This window comes from Aythya fuligula, chromosome 7 (assembly GCF_009819795.1).
Source record: "Aythya fuligula isolate bAytFul2 chromosome 7, bAytFul2.pri, whole genome shotgun sequence".
NCBI lineage: Eukaryota > Metazoa > Chordata > Aves > Anseriformes > Anatidae > Aythya > Aythya fuligula.
The window spans coordinates 4,603,769-4,623,364 of NC_045565.1; the positions used below are offsets into that span (position 1 = coordinate 4,603,769).

Below are 19,596 nucleotides of genomic sequence, written 5' to 3' on the forward strand. Positions count from 1 at the left end.
AAACTTCTAAATCCTTCCACAGATATTTTGAAATAGCATGTATTTAAAACCCGTGTACTTAAAAGAATTGCTTTACACTTTAAAACCATAAAAAACACAAACCACCTTGAAGGAAATTGCTCTGGAGCAAGAAGAGTTGGTTGTATCCTCTGGGATGGCTGGGCTGTGTTCAGGGAGTTCAGGGGCTTTTGCATTGCACTCATATTTGGGGGCAAAAGCTTAGGATAAACCTGGTGGTATTGTGTTGATGGCAAATAAGGTGGTAGTCCTGCTGGCGAAGCAGAGGTGATGGCTTGCATAGTACATTGATATAGCTAGGCAGGACCCAGGCTTGCAGCGTAGTACGTTGTTGTAGGATGTTATCCCAGGACATAACCCTGGGAAAGGAGATTCTTCCCTGGTCCAGTTCCTCCGTGAGCAGCACTCCAAGCTAGACGTGCTTAGGGAGGTAGTTCCTTCTCCCTTTATACCTGGGTTGTACCATGGTGGGCAGCCTGTAGGAGTGTGAAGGATGGCCTGGGGATGGTGTATGAGTGCGCACATACACCAGGTAAACTTGGCTTTGTTCCTTTTCCCCGAATGCCCCTAGGATGGTAGCTTTATGTTCCGCAGTGTATCTGTGGATGTAAATTTTACAGAATCACAGAATTGTCTAGGTTGGAAGAGACCTCAAGATTATGGAGTCCAACCTCTGACCTAACACTAACAAGTCCTCCACTAAGCCATATCGCTAAGTTCAACATGTAAACATCTTTACGTCTTTACCTCTTCTTTCCCAAGGGCAGGAGTGGCTAATAAACCGTTAATTAAGATTGAGAAAGCTCAGTCTTCTTAAAAATGAAGTAAAATTGTAAACACGGGGTGTTGCATGATCACTCGAGTTTGGCTTGCTTCTTCGTTGGTGTTCTAGGAGTTTAGGCAAGTTCTCCATTTTGCAATATACTAATATTTTCAAAGCTTTTGTGTTGATTGAACTTCACACCCAATAACAATGTTTCTAGTTCTACCTCTGTATTTTTGAATGGTCATTTTAGTATATGTGCTTCCTGTGTTAATTATGCTTCTATTAATATTATTTTGTATCTTTTTCTATTTCAGAGTTGACTCTGCATCACTACAGAGAGCCGCAATGGGAGTGTGCAGTTTTCTATTGAAAAATTCTCTCAAGAGCTCATGATTTTTTTCCATCTCTCCTCGTAACATTTCTACTACTCCGCAGACATGGCTCACCACGCAAGGCCTTCCAGATTAGCCAAAAAGGAAGAGATAGGCAAAAGGAAAACTAACCAGGGCAAAAAGAAATCTAGCCAAGTGAGAAAGAAAACCGCAAAGACTTCCACAAAAGCTGTTAGTTCTGGAAAATGCAAAAAGCCAGCACAAGAAAAAGATGTTAAGAAAAAACAGCAAGAAAAGAAACCAATCATGAGCTCTTCAGGTAGACTTCTCAGGAGCAGTGTCACCAGAACCTTGTCTGGAACACCGTGGGTGAGTTTGGAGAAAGCTGACAATATCCTCTTCCATAACCAGGATGCTTTCAACTTCAATGGCTTTACAATGTCTCTTCGTAACCGGTCATTCTCCCGTAGATTTCCCCAAGCTCCAATAATCACAAAACCTAGGAAAGCTGCAGCACAAAAAAGGCTAGAAACAAAGGAAAAACATGAACAAGAAGCCTTGGCGGTAGTAGAAGAAAAAAATGTAGAAGCGGGCGAAAAAGCATTGGAACAGGATTCAGCACAAAACGAGGTAGCTCCTCTGCCTGTAGAGGATGCTCCACGCAGCGCAGAGGAAGAGCCTGCTGCCACATGTGTCGGTCAAGAGGAGGAGGTAGAAGTACCTGAAACAAGTGATGCTGTTCCAAGCAGCCAGGTAACTGCCGGCGATACCGAAGTGTCAGAGGTGGGATCTCAGCATGAAGACCCGCCCTGTGAGCAGACCCCTGCTGATCTCAATGCAGATAGTTCAGCTGAAGCGTTTGTAGAAGGTGCCGCGCTTGTGCCTCCATCTTCTCCTGATTCCATAACTGCCTCTGAATCAAACTCGAAGGAGCATGTAGAGGTTCCCTTCGACCCGGTGCCTAACAGTCAAGAACCCGACTCCGGTTCTGTCGATACCTCAGACCTCAGTTCAGCAGCAGCGCTGGAAGAGTCGGTCCCGCTTGCTGAACCGCACACCGAAACGGAGTCGGACCTGGTGCTAGCTAGTGAAGAACATGACTCGAGTTCTGCACCCATAGTTACCTCTGAGTTTAACTCACAAGAACATTTAGAAGATTCGAGCTTGCTCGCAGAGTCCTGCTTAAAGGCAGACTGGGATTTAGAGTCAGAGAATAAAGACCTCGGTTCAAATTCCAACTCTTTGCCTGCCACTGAATCAAATTCACTTTTACATCTTGAAGGTGTAAGCTCGCCTGCAGAATCCCCCATGAAGCTAGTTGTGGATTTTGTACCCATTCACAAAGAACTTGACTCAAATTCAGATTTGAGCTTTACCAGAGAGATTTCAGAATCTGACTCACAAAACATATTTACAGCATGTGAACCGGTTTCCGATACCTCTTTAAGCAATATTGAAGTGGAGGATATTGAACAACTTGTTAAATGTATTGATGCAGAGACATTAATTTTGAATTCAGGTTATGTCCCCGCTTTATCGTCAGATTTAGAAAAAAGCACAGTTGATAAAATCTCCATTGAAAGCTCTGGACAATTCTCTGAAGGTTTTGTTTCAGAGTTGCCTTCAAGCACGGAAATCTCTGCTCTTGCCTCAGAAAAAGCCATAAATGCAGACTTGCCAGCTGACTCAAGACTGCAGCATAATGATTATTCATCACAGCTGGGAAGTGTTGGAATAAGCTTGAATTTGGTTCAGGACAGTGTGAGCGACAGCACTGAAGCAGTTGAGGCCTCGGGGCCATCCTCTCGTACAAATCCAGCTGGTGATCACCCTGTTCCTTATTCAACCCTGCTCCCTATGCTAGAGAAAAAGAAACGAAGGCGTTGTGGAGTCTGTGAGCCCTGTCTGCGGAAAACAAATTGTGAAGAATGCAGCTGCTGCAGGAAACGCAAAACCAGTCACCGGATATGTAAAAAGAGAAAATGTGAAGAACTGAAAAAGCCACCGCCGCCGATCACACTACCTCTTGAGGTAAGCCCGAGGAGTCTCAAATTAAGTCCCCCCTTTTGAGGCTTGAGATACATTTTAAAATTCTGCAAAGGGAAATGCTGGTCACTGTGCAGCTTTAGAGGACTTAGGGTTTCTGTTGGAGCTAGCAAGTTGCGTTATGACTTTCTCTTGGTATCTATAGAAGGGTAGATTAAAGTGAGCTGGAGTTATTCTTGTTCCTCCTGCATAAATGCATAAAATCAGCAGTGAGCATGGTTTAACTCTGTGTTCTAGCGGGGAGGGAGGAAATGCGGGTAGTCGTAGGAGACTGTAAATTATTAGGAAAAGGGTCTGTATTTCAAAATAGCTAAGGTTAACAGGTTAAAGAAGGAAGGCTGTGTGTGCTCTTCAGTTGGAGTTAGGATGATTTGCTTGTAATGACTCAACTGGTAGAAATAAATTGATAATCTTCAGGAGCAATTTGTAGCTGCATTTTCCCCTTTCACATCTCTCTGCCTTTCTAATTGTCTATTCTTCTGTTTCTTTCATTTCATTTCTCCTGCCACTCTCCCTTTGTCTCTCGTACCATATCCCCCACAAATACTTGTTTTTCCTGTGTTTCTTACTCATTTTTCTGACCCATCAGCCTTTTATAACCCAGGTCATTACTTTTGGAACAAAGAGGAGGGGAAAAGACAGTCTGTATGCCCCTGTGATAACAGCACTGCCCTGCTGAGAGATTTCAGTTCAAGATCAGGCTTTAACTCAGGTAAGTAGGGAGTTGAACATCGATTTCCCACATCCCAACTGAATTCCCTGACCTCAGTGCTGCAGAGCCAGCCTCTGTGTGCTTCTGGGAGTTGGTCTGCCTGGATAGTGGCTGAGCTGCGGAGGGGGAGATGCCGTCCCAGTAGTTAAGTCACTGGGACGTTTGCCTTGGGATGTGGGAAACTCAGGTTCAAGTCTCTGCAGCAGCATGCACTCTGAGCAGAGCAGTTCATGCTGGGGGGAACGCACCTGCAAAACCTCTCTCGACAGCAGCTTCATTAAAGCAGCGTGTTCTTGCAGCAGGTAGAAATTCCTGGCTGCTGTGGAGATCTCAGGAGACCTCCTGTTTTCACTGCTCAGCCCTGTGCTTGCCAGGTTTCGCAGACACGTCTGCTCTGTCTTCACAGCAGGCAAGGAGAAAGACAAGTCCCATAGCAGTGAGGGTATGGCATGTTCTCCTTCAAGGGAAGTGTACTTGAAATTAAAATGTTTAGGGAAGTAGGTTTAAACAGCTTGGCTTACAGTTGAGTCAAAATCCTTTTGTGTCTCAACTGTTTCCATATACCCTTTTTAATAAAAGGCGAGGGACAATTAAAACGTGACTTTAAGATAAGAAAGCAATAAAGGTGACAGAGGCTGATCCTGCCTTGTTACAGCAAGAGAGCAGCACCACGATGTCCTTCTGTATTCATTCTTTAGCCAGGGGGACTGAAGGAGCTCGTGGAAGAGCATTGGTGGAGATGAGGTAGGAAACAGTTTGAAAGCCGTGTTTTAAAAAGAGGTTTGGCAGGGTCGGTGAAAGGAAGCACTCCAGTTTTTCTGTCAACCTTTGTTTTCCAGGCTAAACATACATCTTTTCTTGTTGCTCAGCCTGACCTTCTCCTTGCAGATTAGCCTTGCCCCTTCACCCTTTCCTCTTTCGACGTTCTTTTTGCTTTCTTTGAGGAATTCCTTGTTTATATGCCTTTCTTTGGCAGCTTATTGCTTGTGTGCTTTTATTTTTATTAAACGGGTTGTGTTTTGTACAATGCATTTAGAGCTGCACCAGAGGCCTCCTTCATTTCTCGTTAAATTTTGTATGAAGTTTGAGTACTGCATGGAGGAAATGAAGTATTCCTGGCATTTAAGAACATGTCGGGTATTTTCTCATAAAATGGTATTTGAATGAAACCTGGTGCCTTTTCGGATATTCCTAGAAGCAAGTCTGGTCTCTTGTATTCTCTAGAAACTGTGCTCTGAGAAAAGCATTTCCACAGCGTACATATGTTCGGAGAGCTCTTCAAAGATGTTGAGATGCAGAGGGAGGTATCGGGGGAATGGGTAACAGTATCTCTGTTAGCAGCCATCCTTTAGATAAGATTTTCCCACTCCAGAAGGGAATCCCACTGTGTTTTCCCAAACTGTGATAGGGGTGGGACCGCAGCAGTGGGGACTTCCATGCCAGCGATGTGTTTCGAGTAGAGGGCAGCTGGAGAAAAACAGCTGTAGGTCTCTGTCCATGGTATAGAAAGTGAACGTAATTAAGAGAAATTAGGCGGGCTTCAGTGCGTTCGTTCCTAGTTTGAGGAGCTGCGCGGCTCTGCCTGTCCTGGTGGTGGAATGTAAGCATTTTTTGGAGGTGATTCACTGGGAGGAGGGTGGAGGGATGGATGTTCTCTGCACAATCACAGTTTAAACAGTGATGTTTTGCCTTAAAGGGAATCGTTTCTTTGCACTTTGACTCCTCAGTGCCGAAGTGAGGGAAGTCGATGAGAGCTCGGTGTTAGGTGGCTCTAGGAGAGCTGGTGCAAGGCTTGGAAGTCTGGGTTTGGTGTTTAAAAAACAAAACAAGAAAAGAAAACACAAACAAACCCACAAAATGCAGTGTGTTTTTTTTTTCTTAAGGTCTTGTGTGGGTTTATGGATAGACGAGTCAGATCAGACCTGGCTTGTAGGATCCGTGAACGTAGTTGGAAGTGCACAGTCCAACACACGGCTGTGCGCGCGCAAGCATTCAACCCCAGGAGAGTATCGGTTGCATGTTTGGAGCTGGTATTGGTTATGTTACTGTTATTTTCATTAATTCACACATCATCCAGATAAAGATTTGAAAACTATATTGGACTTGAAAAATATCCCTTAAAAATAACATCCCCATAAACCCGCCGTGGTATGTTACCTCGCTGAAGGTAATGGGTTTTGCAGGGCCGCCACAAGGAGAAGGTCTGGAGAAAGCATTGCGGGCTCCGCTCGCAGCCCCCGCGCGGCACTGCCGCTACAGGTAGTGCTGCTCGGCACGGACCCGCGCTGAGGTGGCGTGCCCGGGAGCTGGCGAAGAAGAAATCCTAAACCTTGACTGGTTCCTGAAGGAGCAGCCAGATACGGAAAAGGTGTGAGCAAGCTTTGAAAGGCAGGGGAATAAAAAAAGCTTGGTGTTGCGCATCCAGAGAGGGACGGCAGAATATTGCAGGGACATTCCCCAGAGAAAAGAGCGTTTGGACAAGCCCAGCTGCCCGGCGGTGGGGAACTCGGGCATTTTCTCCTCTTTTTCTGAGACTGCAGTTTTCGGGGCTGACACAGGAGTTGCTGGAGGTTGTTTCTCAGCTGGTGGCTCCTAAAGCCCACCTCACTTTGGGAAGCAGCCCGTGGGGCTGCTGGCAGGTCACGGCACACAGCCAGGTTGTCTGGTGCGTTGCGGGGCAGGGCCCGGGGGTCTCCAGAGCTGCGTGTGGGGCAGCGAGGTGGTGATCCCTGCCTTGGATTTAGGTTCTCTTGGGAAAAGGGCTTTGCAGGAGCAGGCTCTGCGGATGTGACAGTGTCTCCAAAGGCTGCTTTCAGTCCTAGGGCTGGAGGGGGCCGTGCTGTGGTGTTGTTTTGGGGTGGGTGTTGGAGGCGGGGGCTCTGTGGGGCCTGGAGGCGAGGGGAGAGCGCTGAGCGGGAGCTCGCTGCCCTTCGCGGGGTGTCTCCGGACGTCTCATTTAACAGCTGTAATGCGAGGAGCGGGGGGATAGTGCCCAGCAACGCGGCCTGCTCGCTTGCGGCTTGCCGACGTGCTGCCGAAACCCCAGGCGCGTTGCAGAAGGCTGCTGCAATTAGAGGTGGCGGGCAGGCTGCCAGCCGGCCCCTCTCGCTGCGCTGCCGAGGGAACGCGCCGCCGCTCCCCGGTCCCGGGTCCCCAGCCTCGGGGCGCTCCGGGGGCTGTGCGCGGGGGGGGGGCCGCCTGCCCGCGCCCCTTTGTCCCGCCCGCCCTCAGCCGCTGCCATTTCCCTGCCCACGCGCGCTCCCGCCCCGCGTGGGCTCCCCCCTCCCTCGTGAGCGCGCGCGCGTGCGGGTGCCCGCGGGCCGTGTCCTCGCCTGACCTCGCCGAGCCACGAGGCCGCGCGGGTGGGCGCCGCGCTCCCTCCCCCTTCCATGCCCCCCCCCCCCCGGACTCCGGCTCCGCGTCCCCCCGGCGGCTCCGGGCCGCGTCTTGCGGGCGGCCGCCGCGGCCCCGGCACAGGAGCCCCTTTGTTCGGGCAGCGCCGGGGGGGGGCGCTGCGGGGCGGCCGCCGCCTCCCCATTGGCTGCGCCGGGCGCGCGCGGCGGGAGCGGGAGAGGGGGGGGGAAAAGGAGAGAAAGGGGGGGGGGGAGGCGCGCGCACGGGGCCGCGCTCGCTCCCGCGCCGGCGGCCGGAGGGGAGGGCGGCGCTGCGGCAGGAAGCAAGATGGCCGCCGGGGGGGCGCCGCTGTGAGGAATGCGGGGCGGCGGCGGCCAGGCCGGCTCCAGGGGGCGGCGGGGCCTCTCCCCTCGGCCCGCGGCGGGGCCGCGTCGAGCCGCCGGCGGCCCTCCGGGGTGCCGCGGGGAGGGCGTGCGGGGTACTGGCGCCATGGTGCACTTCGGGAGGCAGAGCGGAGCCGGCTGCCTTTGTGACCGCAACTTACTGTGCGATTTGGTGTTTTTTTAGGTGCTAACTGAAAACAAAAGGCCTCAGAGGAGGAAGCAAAGAGTTTTTAAGGTAACCGACGATCGCTTTACCGTTTCTCCCCTCGGTCTAAGCAGCCTTTCCTTGTCACGCCGGGCAGGAGGCCGAAGGGTTAACCCGGGCAGCAGCGCTTTCTAGCTCTTCAGCAGATTAGCTAATTTTGAAGCCCAGAACATTTTCTTTTTTTTTTTTTCCTCCCTCTCTCCTCTCTCCCCCCCTCCGCTTTCCAGCATGCTGTATACAGAGCTGAGTCTTCCTGCAGGACGCTGCAGACTGCAAAGTTTGCTTCCCATTGTATCCAACGTTCACTTCAATTTTCTCTTCTTCTACTTCGCCTCCTCCCAAAGATAGCCATTGAGTGTATGCTGGGTTTTGCAATATGCGGCTTTTACAGCACCTGAAATTTAACGTGAGAAGTCATTGTTCTAATATAAACCAAATTAAGGAAACTGGAAATTTCATACCTCAATTGCAGTAGTTTTGATTCCCTTTTTTCTTTACACTTTAGAACGCCTCAAGTGAAACCGAAAATTCTGTAAACTTAGAAAAGCCTTCAGTTTCACGTGGTAACGTTTCATCAAGATTTTTAAGATCAAGATTTTTAAGATGGCTATCTTTTATGATAACAAAAGACTTGTTTTTCAAACTATATTGTTCTACATTTTTTACCAATGTATAGTTTTGCTACGTTTATGGCCAGTTTTTTAATTTTAAAAAGTAACAGGTAGCGAATTCATGTTGCATTTTTCAGTTCATCTTTAGAGTATTTTGAATAGCAGTTCTGAACCCTGGTCTTTCAAACTAAAATGCTGAAGGGTGGATGGTGCAACTGTAAAAAGAAGATAAAGTGAGAAAAATGTTCTGTTGTTAAACTTCCTTGTAGAACTCTTCTCTTTATATGGAGTGCAACCAATTGTGATTTTAACATAGTTTAGCATTGTTTCAGTACATAAAAATTTCAGAAGTTATGGGACATGGTGGATGTGATAAATGCTGAATGTCTGTAGCGTGATCTCATTTGAAAGCATCCCAGTTTCTTAGCAGCTTTGTCTTTGTTACATATTGCAGAAACTTGCTGAAATAAGTTGTAATTTTTTGAGACATGGTGAAGTTAAAAGTTAAGATTAAGTAAGGAGCAAATAACTTACTTGACTTGCAAATGTCTGATCTCAAGTGTGTGTTTTCATGTGGGTGTAGTTGTGCAAACCACCTCCTTGCATGCTTAGCTATGTAATGCTAAGCGTGCGTGCTTCTAAAACACCAACAAGTACTCCTCTTCTTCCATTAATTATATTGATCTACTAAATTAGCGTGTTTCATTAGGGCGTGGATATGCTTTTAATTGCCCATTTTAGTTGCTGCCCCTTCTGTAGCATAAGGCAAGGTGCAGTTAAAACTTGAGCGTTTGTTCATTGTACTCTTTGTGCGGTCAAGTAGAGGGTGTGCAAAATAAGGACTTCTTGTAAATGGGTCACTTGGTTTTGTGACGTGTAACTGGTATGACACCTGTTCTGTCAACTATGAGAAATATTTCTTGTCCTAGGTAGCCGTGTTGTATGCCTGCAGGAGGGGTTCATAGATGGTCCTCAGATTTTTCTTCTGAGTTGGTTTTGCCACCGTTTCTGATTTGATGGCATGGCAGGTTGCTATGTAATATGATGCTGTCATTCTTCTCTTTTCCAAAAAGCCTTCTGAACAGTTTTTTCTTGGCTCTTAAATGGAAAAAAAGCTTGTCTGTTTTTGTGTGTGTGCATAGTATCATATGTTAGTCATTGGGCTTGTTTTTATTTCTGCTTTGGCTTTTCCTTTGCTGAATTGATTCTGTGGTGTTTCCCCTTTGGTTTTAGGGAAAGTTCTTTCAGTTTGCCAGTATTTTGTCTTTGTTTCATGGTGCTGAATTGTATTTGATGAGTTTGCTCACTTGTGTGCACCAAGTAAAGCATGGTACCCCTGAAGGCATCACATGGAAGTGGTTGCCTTGGGGTCGGTGAGGTTTAGCTTTGTTTCTAGAGAGGCAGGTTGGTCAACTTAAATTAGGTTGCATCTCTGTCAGCTGCAGTAAACTTAGAAAAAGCTACATAATTTATAGACTTCTTCACAAGGGCACTTTAGAAATATGATACTCCACTCTATGACTCTCTAACCTGGCTTATTGGTGGGACTGCCTCGCCAAGTGGTATTGTATCTATTGGGTTACGATCTCAGCCTTTGTTTTAATGACTGATAGTGCTAACTATCAAACCACAACAAAAGGGACTTACATTGTACTTCTCATTTCATATTTTTCATTTCCACGTATGTGTTTTACTGCTTCTTTCTCATTATTTTAAGAGTCATTTAGGAAATCCCACTGTGCCATAACTACTGTGTTTGGTTCTCCATAGTTATTTTGAAAGAACATCTGAAATATTCATCTCTTCTAATGAGCGAATGCTCCTTGAACAGAGTTGGTGTGAGTTCATAGAAATAGATACTAAAGAAAGAATGGTCTTGGTTTGTTGTTTGTTTGTTGTTCTTTTTTTTCCAGATTATCTTGTATGTGTTCCCCACTTAGGCAGGAAAATCTAGATAGAAGGGATTCATACTGAAAAACTATTTTCCCTGCATTTCAAAAGGCGTGTTGTAAGCTCTGCTTCGCTTAGTTATTAGCATTCTCCTTTTAGCCACTTAGCAGTGTTCTCACTCAATCTGGGCAGTGCAGTGCAATGCACCTCTCCCCTCAAAGGTGTCAAAACGTTTGCAGCCACGCACAAGTTTATAACCACAGCTCAGAAGAGCGGGACAGCTGAACTTGGCATCGTGCTGTCAGGGAGGTCCCGCTGAGCCCTGACACCAGTAAAGAAACCTCCCACAAGGCAGGGTGCAGCTGCTGAAGAAGTGGACTCCATGGTCTTCCTGCTAGGTTCCATGGAGCCAAGGCCGCTTTTCGGATGGCTGCAGATGTTTGCTGCATTCATGGAGTTGGGTTTTTTACATTAAAAAAAAAAAAAAAAAGCGACTGAAGAGACAGATTCCCAGTAATATATGCGGTGCTAAGTGAGCATTATAACTGCATGCACATTCTTTGTTCTCTGACCGATTCTGTTTGCATGTTTATGCACAAACACTGTCCTAGTAATCCATGTACCCGAGAAGTGTGAAAGATGTCTGCTAAGCTCTAAAAGCAGTTTGGTTTAATCCAAGCCAGAAGCCGGAGATGACTCTGTATCTAGAACTTGATTTATTTCTAAACATTGTATTGGGAACTAGTGGGAGTCTCATTTTCATCAAAGCTACAAATACAGACTTGAGCGCTCTGTTAATATTTCTCCACCATGTGTAGAAAGCATGGTGTTTCTTAACAAAAACAGTTTTCAGAAATAGTATGGCAGATCTGCTGTTACTAGGCCTTCTCAAAATGTGGTTTGCTTCGCTGCTAAAATTAAAAATACACTCTTTTAACCTTGTGTGTGTTAACAAGAGTTAGAAGCTACTAGCAATGTGCAGGATAATGCTTCAAGCGAGCATGAATTTAACTGATTTTTGAACATCTATTCTATCTTAAAGTATACGGGCTTTGTTGCAAAATGTCTGCCAGAATGTAGCTGGAAGTAATTCAATTTTGTTATTTTCTTCATTTTTAAAAGAAGATATCAAGAAGTCAATGGATGGAATTGCAGTGCTGTGGAATTTTACAGAGGAAGAAGGCGGAATGGTGTAATAGGAGTTGGAAAGGACACTGTCCAGAAAGCACTGGTCTTGTGCTTTGTGTTTTTTAAAGGGACATTTTCACCTTGGAACATACTCATTTAGAAAATACCAATTAAAATTGTTTTGAGTACTAGTTGGAAGTGTCTGTCTACTACTATGTCTTTTTGCTCCTCTTTTTGATAGGGAGCATTTACTTTTGGCATAAGAGTGGCTTACACAAATTATCCAACTCTTATTTTAAAAATAACAAAGGAGTAACTTTGCAGTTAACTTAATTCAAAGTTCAAAGCATTTACTTCAAAAATGTTCCTTTCTATTAAGGACCTTTTTGGAACTGAATGTGTGCCCAAATTGGATTAATTTTTTTCTCTTGTCAGCCTCATGCACCTCACTTGAAGTGAGCAGGCATGGTAACTCTGTAAGGCTGGAATTCCGTACCGGACTTCCCTGTGTGCAGCCTTTCCAGCACTTCCACATGAGTAACTGTGTTTCCTTTGTACGCTGCCATTAAATTTCACCTGTATGTAGATGGGTTTTTTGAATGGAGTCTTAACAAAGAAGGCCTTTGTAAATTGGAGATTTCACTCCAGTAATTTTATAACTCTTAACTTTATTCAGCCAGTTTCGGGAGGGGGTTGAAGCCCGTCCCTTGTGGACTTTTTCCTGTGGTGCCGATGGTGCTCAGTAGGGCGCGGAGGTGCTGCTCTTCCCTTGCTCCCATAGAGCTCCTCCGCTGTAGTGCCCCTTCCTCTCCCACCTGCCTCCTTATGAGGAGCCCTGTGCTAATTGCCCAGCAGCAGCCTCCTCCTCTTTGCCCCCAGAACCCAGCTGAACCTGCAGGATGTCAGGGAAGAAAGGGACGCTTTTGGGAAAAGGGCAAGGAGGGAGGACCAGGGCTTTCTGTTTTAACTCATGTGCTGCTGTGGTGGAGTGGTTGTGAGGATTGTGCTGCTCCTCTTCTTGCTCAGGGAGTCCTGGAGACAGAGGCAGGATGAAGCAGGGCCAGGCTCAATCATCCTAGCAGTTACGGTGGTTTTTGAGGGGGTGGAGTTGCACATGCTTTGAATCTCTAATACTGTAGATACTGCTTGTCACTATGTGTTTTAGTGCAGTGCTCGGCATTCCACTGCGTTGAATTTAGAGGAGAAAAGAGTTTTTTTAAAAAGTAGCAAATGTCTGTTGATCAAAAACCTTATAAAATAATCAGTGAAGTAACGTAGTTTGTGGGAAGGAAGGAAAACAAGTCCATGTATGAATGAAGGTCAAATGCACAGGTTTGTTCTTAAGTTTAGATATTTCTAATGAAGTTTTAGCATTACAGAATAAACACGTTAATATTCTAGGTATGTTTTCTTGCTACTGTTTGTGTTTATTACTGAATTAAGAGCTTTACTGAACACTTGTACTTGCTGCGTGTAATGTAGGCACTGAAATGTTTGAGATGGTTTTGCAGACTGCAATAATCAGTTGTCAGTGTTTGCTATCTGATGCTCATACACTTGTAGATAATAATAGTATCTAGCAAATGCTGTGAAAACGGGTGCTACTTGTTTAGAATCCTATACCATATTGCTAAGCAAGTTTGTTTATTGCTTTCAGTAACTGCTGTGGGAGGAAACCCAGTGAGAAGTCCTCAGCACACTTGAGTGGGACCAGATTTTCACTTGTGTGCTTCATCTCTATGATGTTATGCTAAGTTTTTATATATGGCAATACAAATGCAAAAAAAAAAAAAAAAAAAAAAAAAGAATCTTGCAGACACCACTGCAGCAGGCTTTTCCATAGGCATTAGTGTAAGAGCCTTGCCTTTGTAGGGACCAAAGGCTTTAATTCCCACTATAATAAATTTGTAATTACAAGATTGAATTTGCAAGGGTAAAAAGAATCCATACATTCCAACGATGGTATTTTTTTAATGTCAAATGTATGAAACTTAACCAGTCTCAAGGAAAAAAAAAAAAGAATTGCATAAATAACCTATCAGTCATCACTTCTCATTAACGCCTGTAAAATTATTGTATAGAACGTGTTTGGCTGTCATCTTGTTGTCCTAACAGCTTTAACATTAAACCTTTAATACGGATTTTCCAAGCCTGACTTAAAATTGAGTGGTTTGTGCCTTGACACTTGGTTGGGAATTCCTTTGCCAGTGTTTTGTTGGAGTTGTCCATGTTGTATTATTTAATTGGTGTTCTCTAGTAAAATTTGGCTCTGTTTCATTTTTGTAAAGTAAGCTTTTATTGAACTTGTGAATAAGAGGAAACGTTTCCAAGTATTTAAAAACATAAAGCATCTATTTTTGTAGCAGCTGATCTCTGCCTGAATTCTGTGACTCAAACACCATTGTTGTTGCAGTGCTGCTCCACAGTGATGCGGTTACTGCAGTGTGTGAGTGAGCCTGGTACTCCTCTAAGGAGAAAGTGGAAGTTGTGTGTGTAAATTCTGTTGTTAGCTTCATTTAAATCTGCGAGTGTGCCAGCTGCTGTAAGAGAAATGTTGTCTGCCACTACCAGCTTTTTTCCTCAGGGGAATAAACAAGGCGTAGATGCAGACTCCTGAATCGTGGCTTGTAGTTGGGTGGCCTGAATGATCAGCATGTCTATTTCCATTTTTCTATCTGAATTGCCTTTAGCTGGTTCTCTGACTTACCTAACAGTGGCTTTTCCACTGGTAACAAGTGTTAGATATTCTTTCTAGTCTTATGGTCTCTCATAAGCTTCCAAACAAGGCTGGAATGCTCCTACAATACAGATGTTTGAATTTGAAAACAACTCAGTGCATGACTTGTTGCTCTATTTGGGAGCTGTGGCTGAATTTCAGAGTGAGGGACAGCAGCAGGGCTCCGCAGTGTTGTTAACTTGCTGCTTGTGTCCTTACCAGGTCTGGTCCAAGAGCTGCTGTACCAGTGGGTAGCAACTTGTGAATACAATTTGTTGCACAACGGGTGGTTAGGCACTTAAACTGAGCCCTAAATAAGGAGCTGAATGTGTTCCTGGTTAGGTTACAGGAACTGGAACGTTATCTGTTCAGATCCTTAGTGAAAGATCTGAACTGAGTGAAAATCATTAAGTTGTGTTAGTTTGGTTTGCTTATGGCAAAGCTGGGCAAGGTCTTGGTGATCATTTGCTCTGATCTGAGCAACCTGAGAGCTTGTACAACTGAATAAATGTATTTGGATTAAAGCATCAAGTTTTAAAAATACCTTGAGGAACTTCAATTTGAGAATTCCCATGGATGAAAAGGGCAGTGGAAATGCCTAACAAGGTGCCTAAAAGATACTTTACTTTCTCTGTCCCTCTGCAAAAACGTGCACCATAATTGCAGCCCAGACTTCTCTGTCCTTCACTTAAAGTCATTGAGTCTTGTTATACTTTTGTCTGTTAGAACAAGGAGCCTTCTGTTGTTGGCTTTTCTTTCCACATAGACTTAGCAATAGTTGGTGGCCTTTCAGTTTTCTTTTTCTTTGGTAAATTGTAGAAAGTGGACTCATGGCTTTCACTTCAAGATACTTCAATCCTTTGTCATTTGCATGGTCCTCCAAGCCCCGTCCAGCATATAAATGTCTTGCTTGAATTGGGGATGCCAGGGTTGGACACTCTGTTCCACTAGCAGGTGTAAAAGTGCCAAACACCGGGTATAAAATAACCTGTCCTCCTAATTCCACTGTTGTTTATGCACTGGAGAACCTCACTAACTGTTCTGGCCATGAAGTTGCAACAGAAGTTTCTCTAGTTACTGTGCAGTTGGTTGTTGACCGTGGTCATGGCCCTCCGAAGGTCATTGCTTTCTAAGCTAAAACCTGCATTTTGTAAATACGGTCTGATGTCTTTGTTGTCAGATGCACAGCTTCACCAGTATCTGTAGTGAAAGCTTTGCTTGCAGCCACCTTGCCCGTCAAGTTAGGAAACATCATGTCTGATTTTTTCATTTTTTGCTATTTTTCTATCAGTATTAAATTCACTTTTCTTACGGGTCATTGCTAAGAATGTTATACATGGCTGTGATCTGTTCCCTAAAGGCCCCATTACGAGCACTCTGTCATGACTCCCCATTTACAGTTACGGGCCAGGCAGGACTTTGTTAATGTTATGGTGATGGCTTCGTAAATGAGTAGACACAGGAGACATTAGCTAGGGTGGATAAATTCAAAGACCGAGTTTCTTTCATCTCTCCGTTTGAGTTAAAGCACATTAGGGGAAGGTTATATCAGGGAATACATGTTGCTGCTGATCATATCATTTTTCTCCTGTGGGTTAATTGAGTGCTATATTTTCCAGAGCTGTCAGTGTCTCTTTGAGTGTTCCATTTCAATGTTGAAGATAAATGATAGAATAAATCAAAACATCAGTAAAACAAACAAATCAAGCGAGACCCTAGCTTATGTTGGCTTCTGTAGCAGAAAAGGTACTGTTACAGTTTTTCTTTCTTTCTGTAACACAGCCACTTTGGGGTACCTGTGTTAGGGGAATGGGATCCTGGGGTGCATTAAAAGGAGTGTGGCCAGCAGGTCAAGGGAGGTGATCTTCCTCTACTGTGCCCTGGTCAGGCCTCTCCTGGAGTACTGTGTCCTGTTCTGGGCTCCCCGGTACAAAAAAGACAGGGATCTCCTGGAAAGAGCCCAGCGGAGGGCCCCAAAGATGGTATGGGGTGTGGAGCATCTCCTGATGAGGAAAGGCTGAGAGACCTGGGGCTGTTCAGCCTTTAGAAAACAAGACTGAGGGGGGACGATCTTAGCAATGTTTATAAATACCTGAAGTGTGGGAGACAAAGGGATATGGCCAACCTCTTTTAGATCAAGTTTGTTTGTCTCTTGTTTTTTTTTACTTCACCCCCAACCATTTTTCTGGAAGGAAATTCCTCTCAAGGCACTTGAGCTCTGAGCTTAGCGGCTCTGTGCCAACCTGAGGAGCACGCGGGGCTGTAGCAGGGTCTGGCCTGATCCACAGCACTGCCTTGGAGAAGAGGTGCAGGGTGCAGGTGTGCCTTGCTCACCCACCCTTTTGCCATGTTGAGCGTTGTGACCCTGGAAGAACTGCTGTTCAGGTCATCCTGGCTTTGGCACAAGCTAGCAGGTGCAGCTGGTTTTTAATCTCTTGGGATCTTGAGAGCCACTTTATCAGTTGCTGATCTGGGCATCATCTGTTGTTACTGGTTCACAGGAAAAATTGCTTCTGGTTGCGTCCTTCGGTACAAAATGGGTTGTTACCGCACCCGTAAAGGCACGAAAGAGGACAAACCTGTGCTCTGGTCGCCGTTGTACAGGAAATGTGGCAAAGTCTTCAGGGTCACCTTGGCACTGTATTTTGATTGTGAATTGGTGAAACCTCTGCGTTACTTTGGAGGCATCTTGTGTTGAAAGAAAAGTCAATATTACACACAGCCTTTTGACTCTTGGGGAGTGATTCACTGTGATTGGCTTTTCATGTGTGCTTGGAAGCATTGCCTCATGGAGTGAATTTTGTGTGTGTGTTTATAATTAAAAAAAAATACAAAAAAGATAGGATGTCTGGTTTGAGTTGAAGCAATTTAGTAATGGCTACATCAGACCATACTCCTACGGCTCCTCTTGTAATAGTACTAACTATTGTCGGGTCTAAGCATGAGATTTGTTAGTGTTTCATGTCCCCAGCTAGGGCTGTGCTCCCCTTAATGAAGAAGAGAGGAAATTACTTTTATTGATCCAGTTTATTCTACCACTTTTCATTACACTTGTGTAAAAGCTTTAGAAATCAATCAGATTGGGCTTTCGTGCTCAGCTTCCATGAATTTTAAGACTGTTGCTTGGAAGTGTGGTATCCTTGCCTGTAGCTTGGAGTGCTTTGATTCAGGCCTGGAAGATAGATTGCTCCTAGGTCGTTCTGCTGCAAAGGCTTTGCTGAGCTATTGCTTTTGGTCTGCCTGGCTTAGATGGAGAAGAATCAAATGAGCTCTGCCCCTGCTACTATGTCTGTGCTTCTTTTTATGCTGGGAAACAGTAGCTTTACCTATTAAATGGAAAAGGCCACTGAAAAGTCTGGGAAAAGGAGTAAAAAGGTATTTTTTTTAGGATTCATTGCAATACAGTAACAAAAGAGAAAAGGCAATGTATTACTCAAAAAGAAGATAATTTGATTTATTTTTTTTTAAAGAAAGATTTTAGGATAATTTCTATTCTTTGTATGGAAAAATAAAACGTGAAACAAATAATGCAAGTGATATGATTCATCTGGTTCTTATTTTTTTTCCTCATTGCATGTAGGCAGCTTCCAGTAATGTTAATGGAAATTATGATGTATGGGGAATAATTTTATTAATAATTCCACTTTGCTGCTGAGATCACTGGGGTTTTATGTAGACACAACACTGCACCTATATTCTTCTACAGGGGAATATACTGGGTCTTTTTGAGCACAGTGATGCTTTTTGATCGGATAAAAGTACTTCAGTGAGGAGCAGCATATTTGAGAGAGAAATATGATGGTGTTTTTGTGCTTTGAGCATTGTCAGTGGGCTCTGTCAGATCCTCTCATCTCTGATCATGGTTGAACCTTCCTCTTTCCCTCTGCCTCTCATTGCTCTCAAATTTCCAGACTTAGAGTTAATTTCTTTCTTTTTTTTTTTTTTAATGTAGAGAGTGACACCCTTTATAAATGAAAGGAATACAGAAGAGTGACACCCTGTATAAATGAAGGGATTATGAAAGCATGTGGTTGTGTTGAGAACTTACAAATGTTGGGAGACTATTTTAATCCATTTGTTTCTATTTCCTCATCTTTCTAATCACTGAATTAAATAGCTTCAAATAGCAATTTTATGTAGTCAAGACGTTTGGACTGATAGAGATCTTGAGTATACTTCTGTTGAAGAAAACCCAGCCATTGTTATCCACTTCTGTGTTACCCACTTTTGTGGAACCTTTAGAAATTACTTCATGATCCCCCCAGGTCTTTGGGTCATTCCTGGGAAACCTCCAGGATCCAGAGGAGCTGAGGTTACCTGCCTTAGTCAGTACCTGTATGTAATAATAATAATAAATAATAATAATAAAACATTAAAAATGGTATCTTTATTTGTTAGTGAGATTTCTGTAGGTTTGGCTTAGATATGTAGGTGCTGGATATATTTTCACATAGCATTTCCAGGAGAGTTTGATGCTTCAGGTAATATTTAAGGCATGCTATGAATTCCCTGTTAGGTTTCTCATCAATTAAGAGTCAGTTTTAAGCTGAATACTGGGTTCCAGATGGAGTTAGGTCCATATGCCTCGTTTTGCCTGGGGGTTGCTGGCAATACTGCCTTGATGGTTATGATTAATCATAGATCTATTTTCCATTTTTACTTCATTTCTCAGAGAACTCCATGCATTTTGGCTGTGGCTACTAAAACATGTTAGATTTAACTAAATATTTTAATTTGGGTGCTATTTTCAGCAAACTGCTAAGATTTTCTGTGTATGGTTAATGAACCAGATGCATTGCTTCTGTCTAATCTGAAAAGCAGTTCTGTTTTTTGTGCTAAGTAGGGCTTAAAGCTACAGAATATTTAAATAAGTCTTAGATACTACAATAAGATTAAGCACCAGTACTGTCCATTGTGACTTCAAATTTAATTTTTAAAAGAAAATGGAATATAAATAGAAATAAAATTTAATTAAGGTAATAAAACTTGGATTCAGTCTTTATTGCTGTCTCTGCCTGAGTTCTTGCCTTAATTTTTTTTTTTAACTGCATAACTTCTTACCTCATAGCCATGATACTGTCTTAAATGAAGCCTATATGACTATCCTCTGCAAGACAGGGTATTCTGACTCTGTCTTGATTCTGACATTGATACATTCTTCATCTTCACAGATATTATGTGGCTGCAACAAACCAAATATTGAGAGTTCACTACAAGAGTGCTAGTGACAGCTCAATTACAACAGGGACTGTTCAGAAACCTGGAAGTTACCATCTGAACATACAAGCCAACCAAGTGTTTACATGGTAACTTTCAGATGAGTGGTTGGCTTGTTACCCTTTTCACTTCAGCTTTTGTTGTTTCTGAAGGAGTTGGTACAGCTAACGTGAAAACCAGCCATTCTTACACACGTCCAGCCAGGTGGTGCGCATCAG

General features: G+C 44.1%; 1 protein-coding gene across 2 annotated transcripts in view; it reads left to right on the forward strand.

The window, feature by feature from the left end:
• The first annotated feature begins 1,104 nt into the window (after positions 1–1,104).
• TET1 (tet methylcytosine dioxygenase 1) overlaps positions 1,105–19,596 on the forward strand; it is a 56,157-nt gene continuing 37,665 nt past the window's right edge. The window contains exons 1-2 of one of the 2 annotated variants that reach the window (XM_032190759.1): positions 1,105–3,147; positions 7,796–7,846. In XM_032190759.1, the coding sequence (XP_032046650.1) occupies positions 1,222–3,147; positions 7,796–7,846 (1,977 nt within the window). In that variant the 5' untranslated portion in view covers positions 1,105–1,221. The remainder of the gene's footprint in view (positions 3,148–7,795; positions 7,847–19,596) is intronic. The other variant, XM_032190760.1, reaches the window with a different exon arrangement.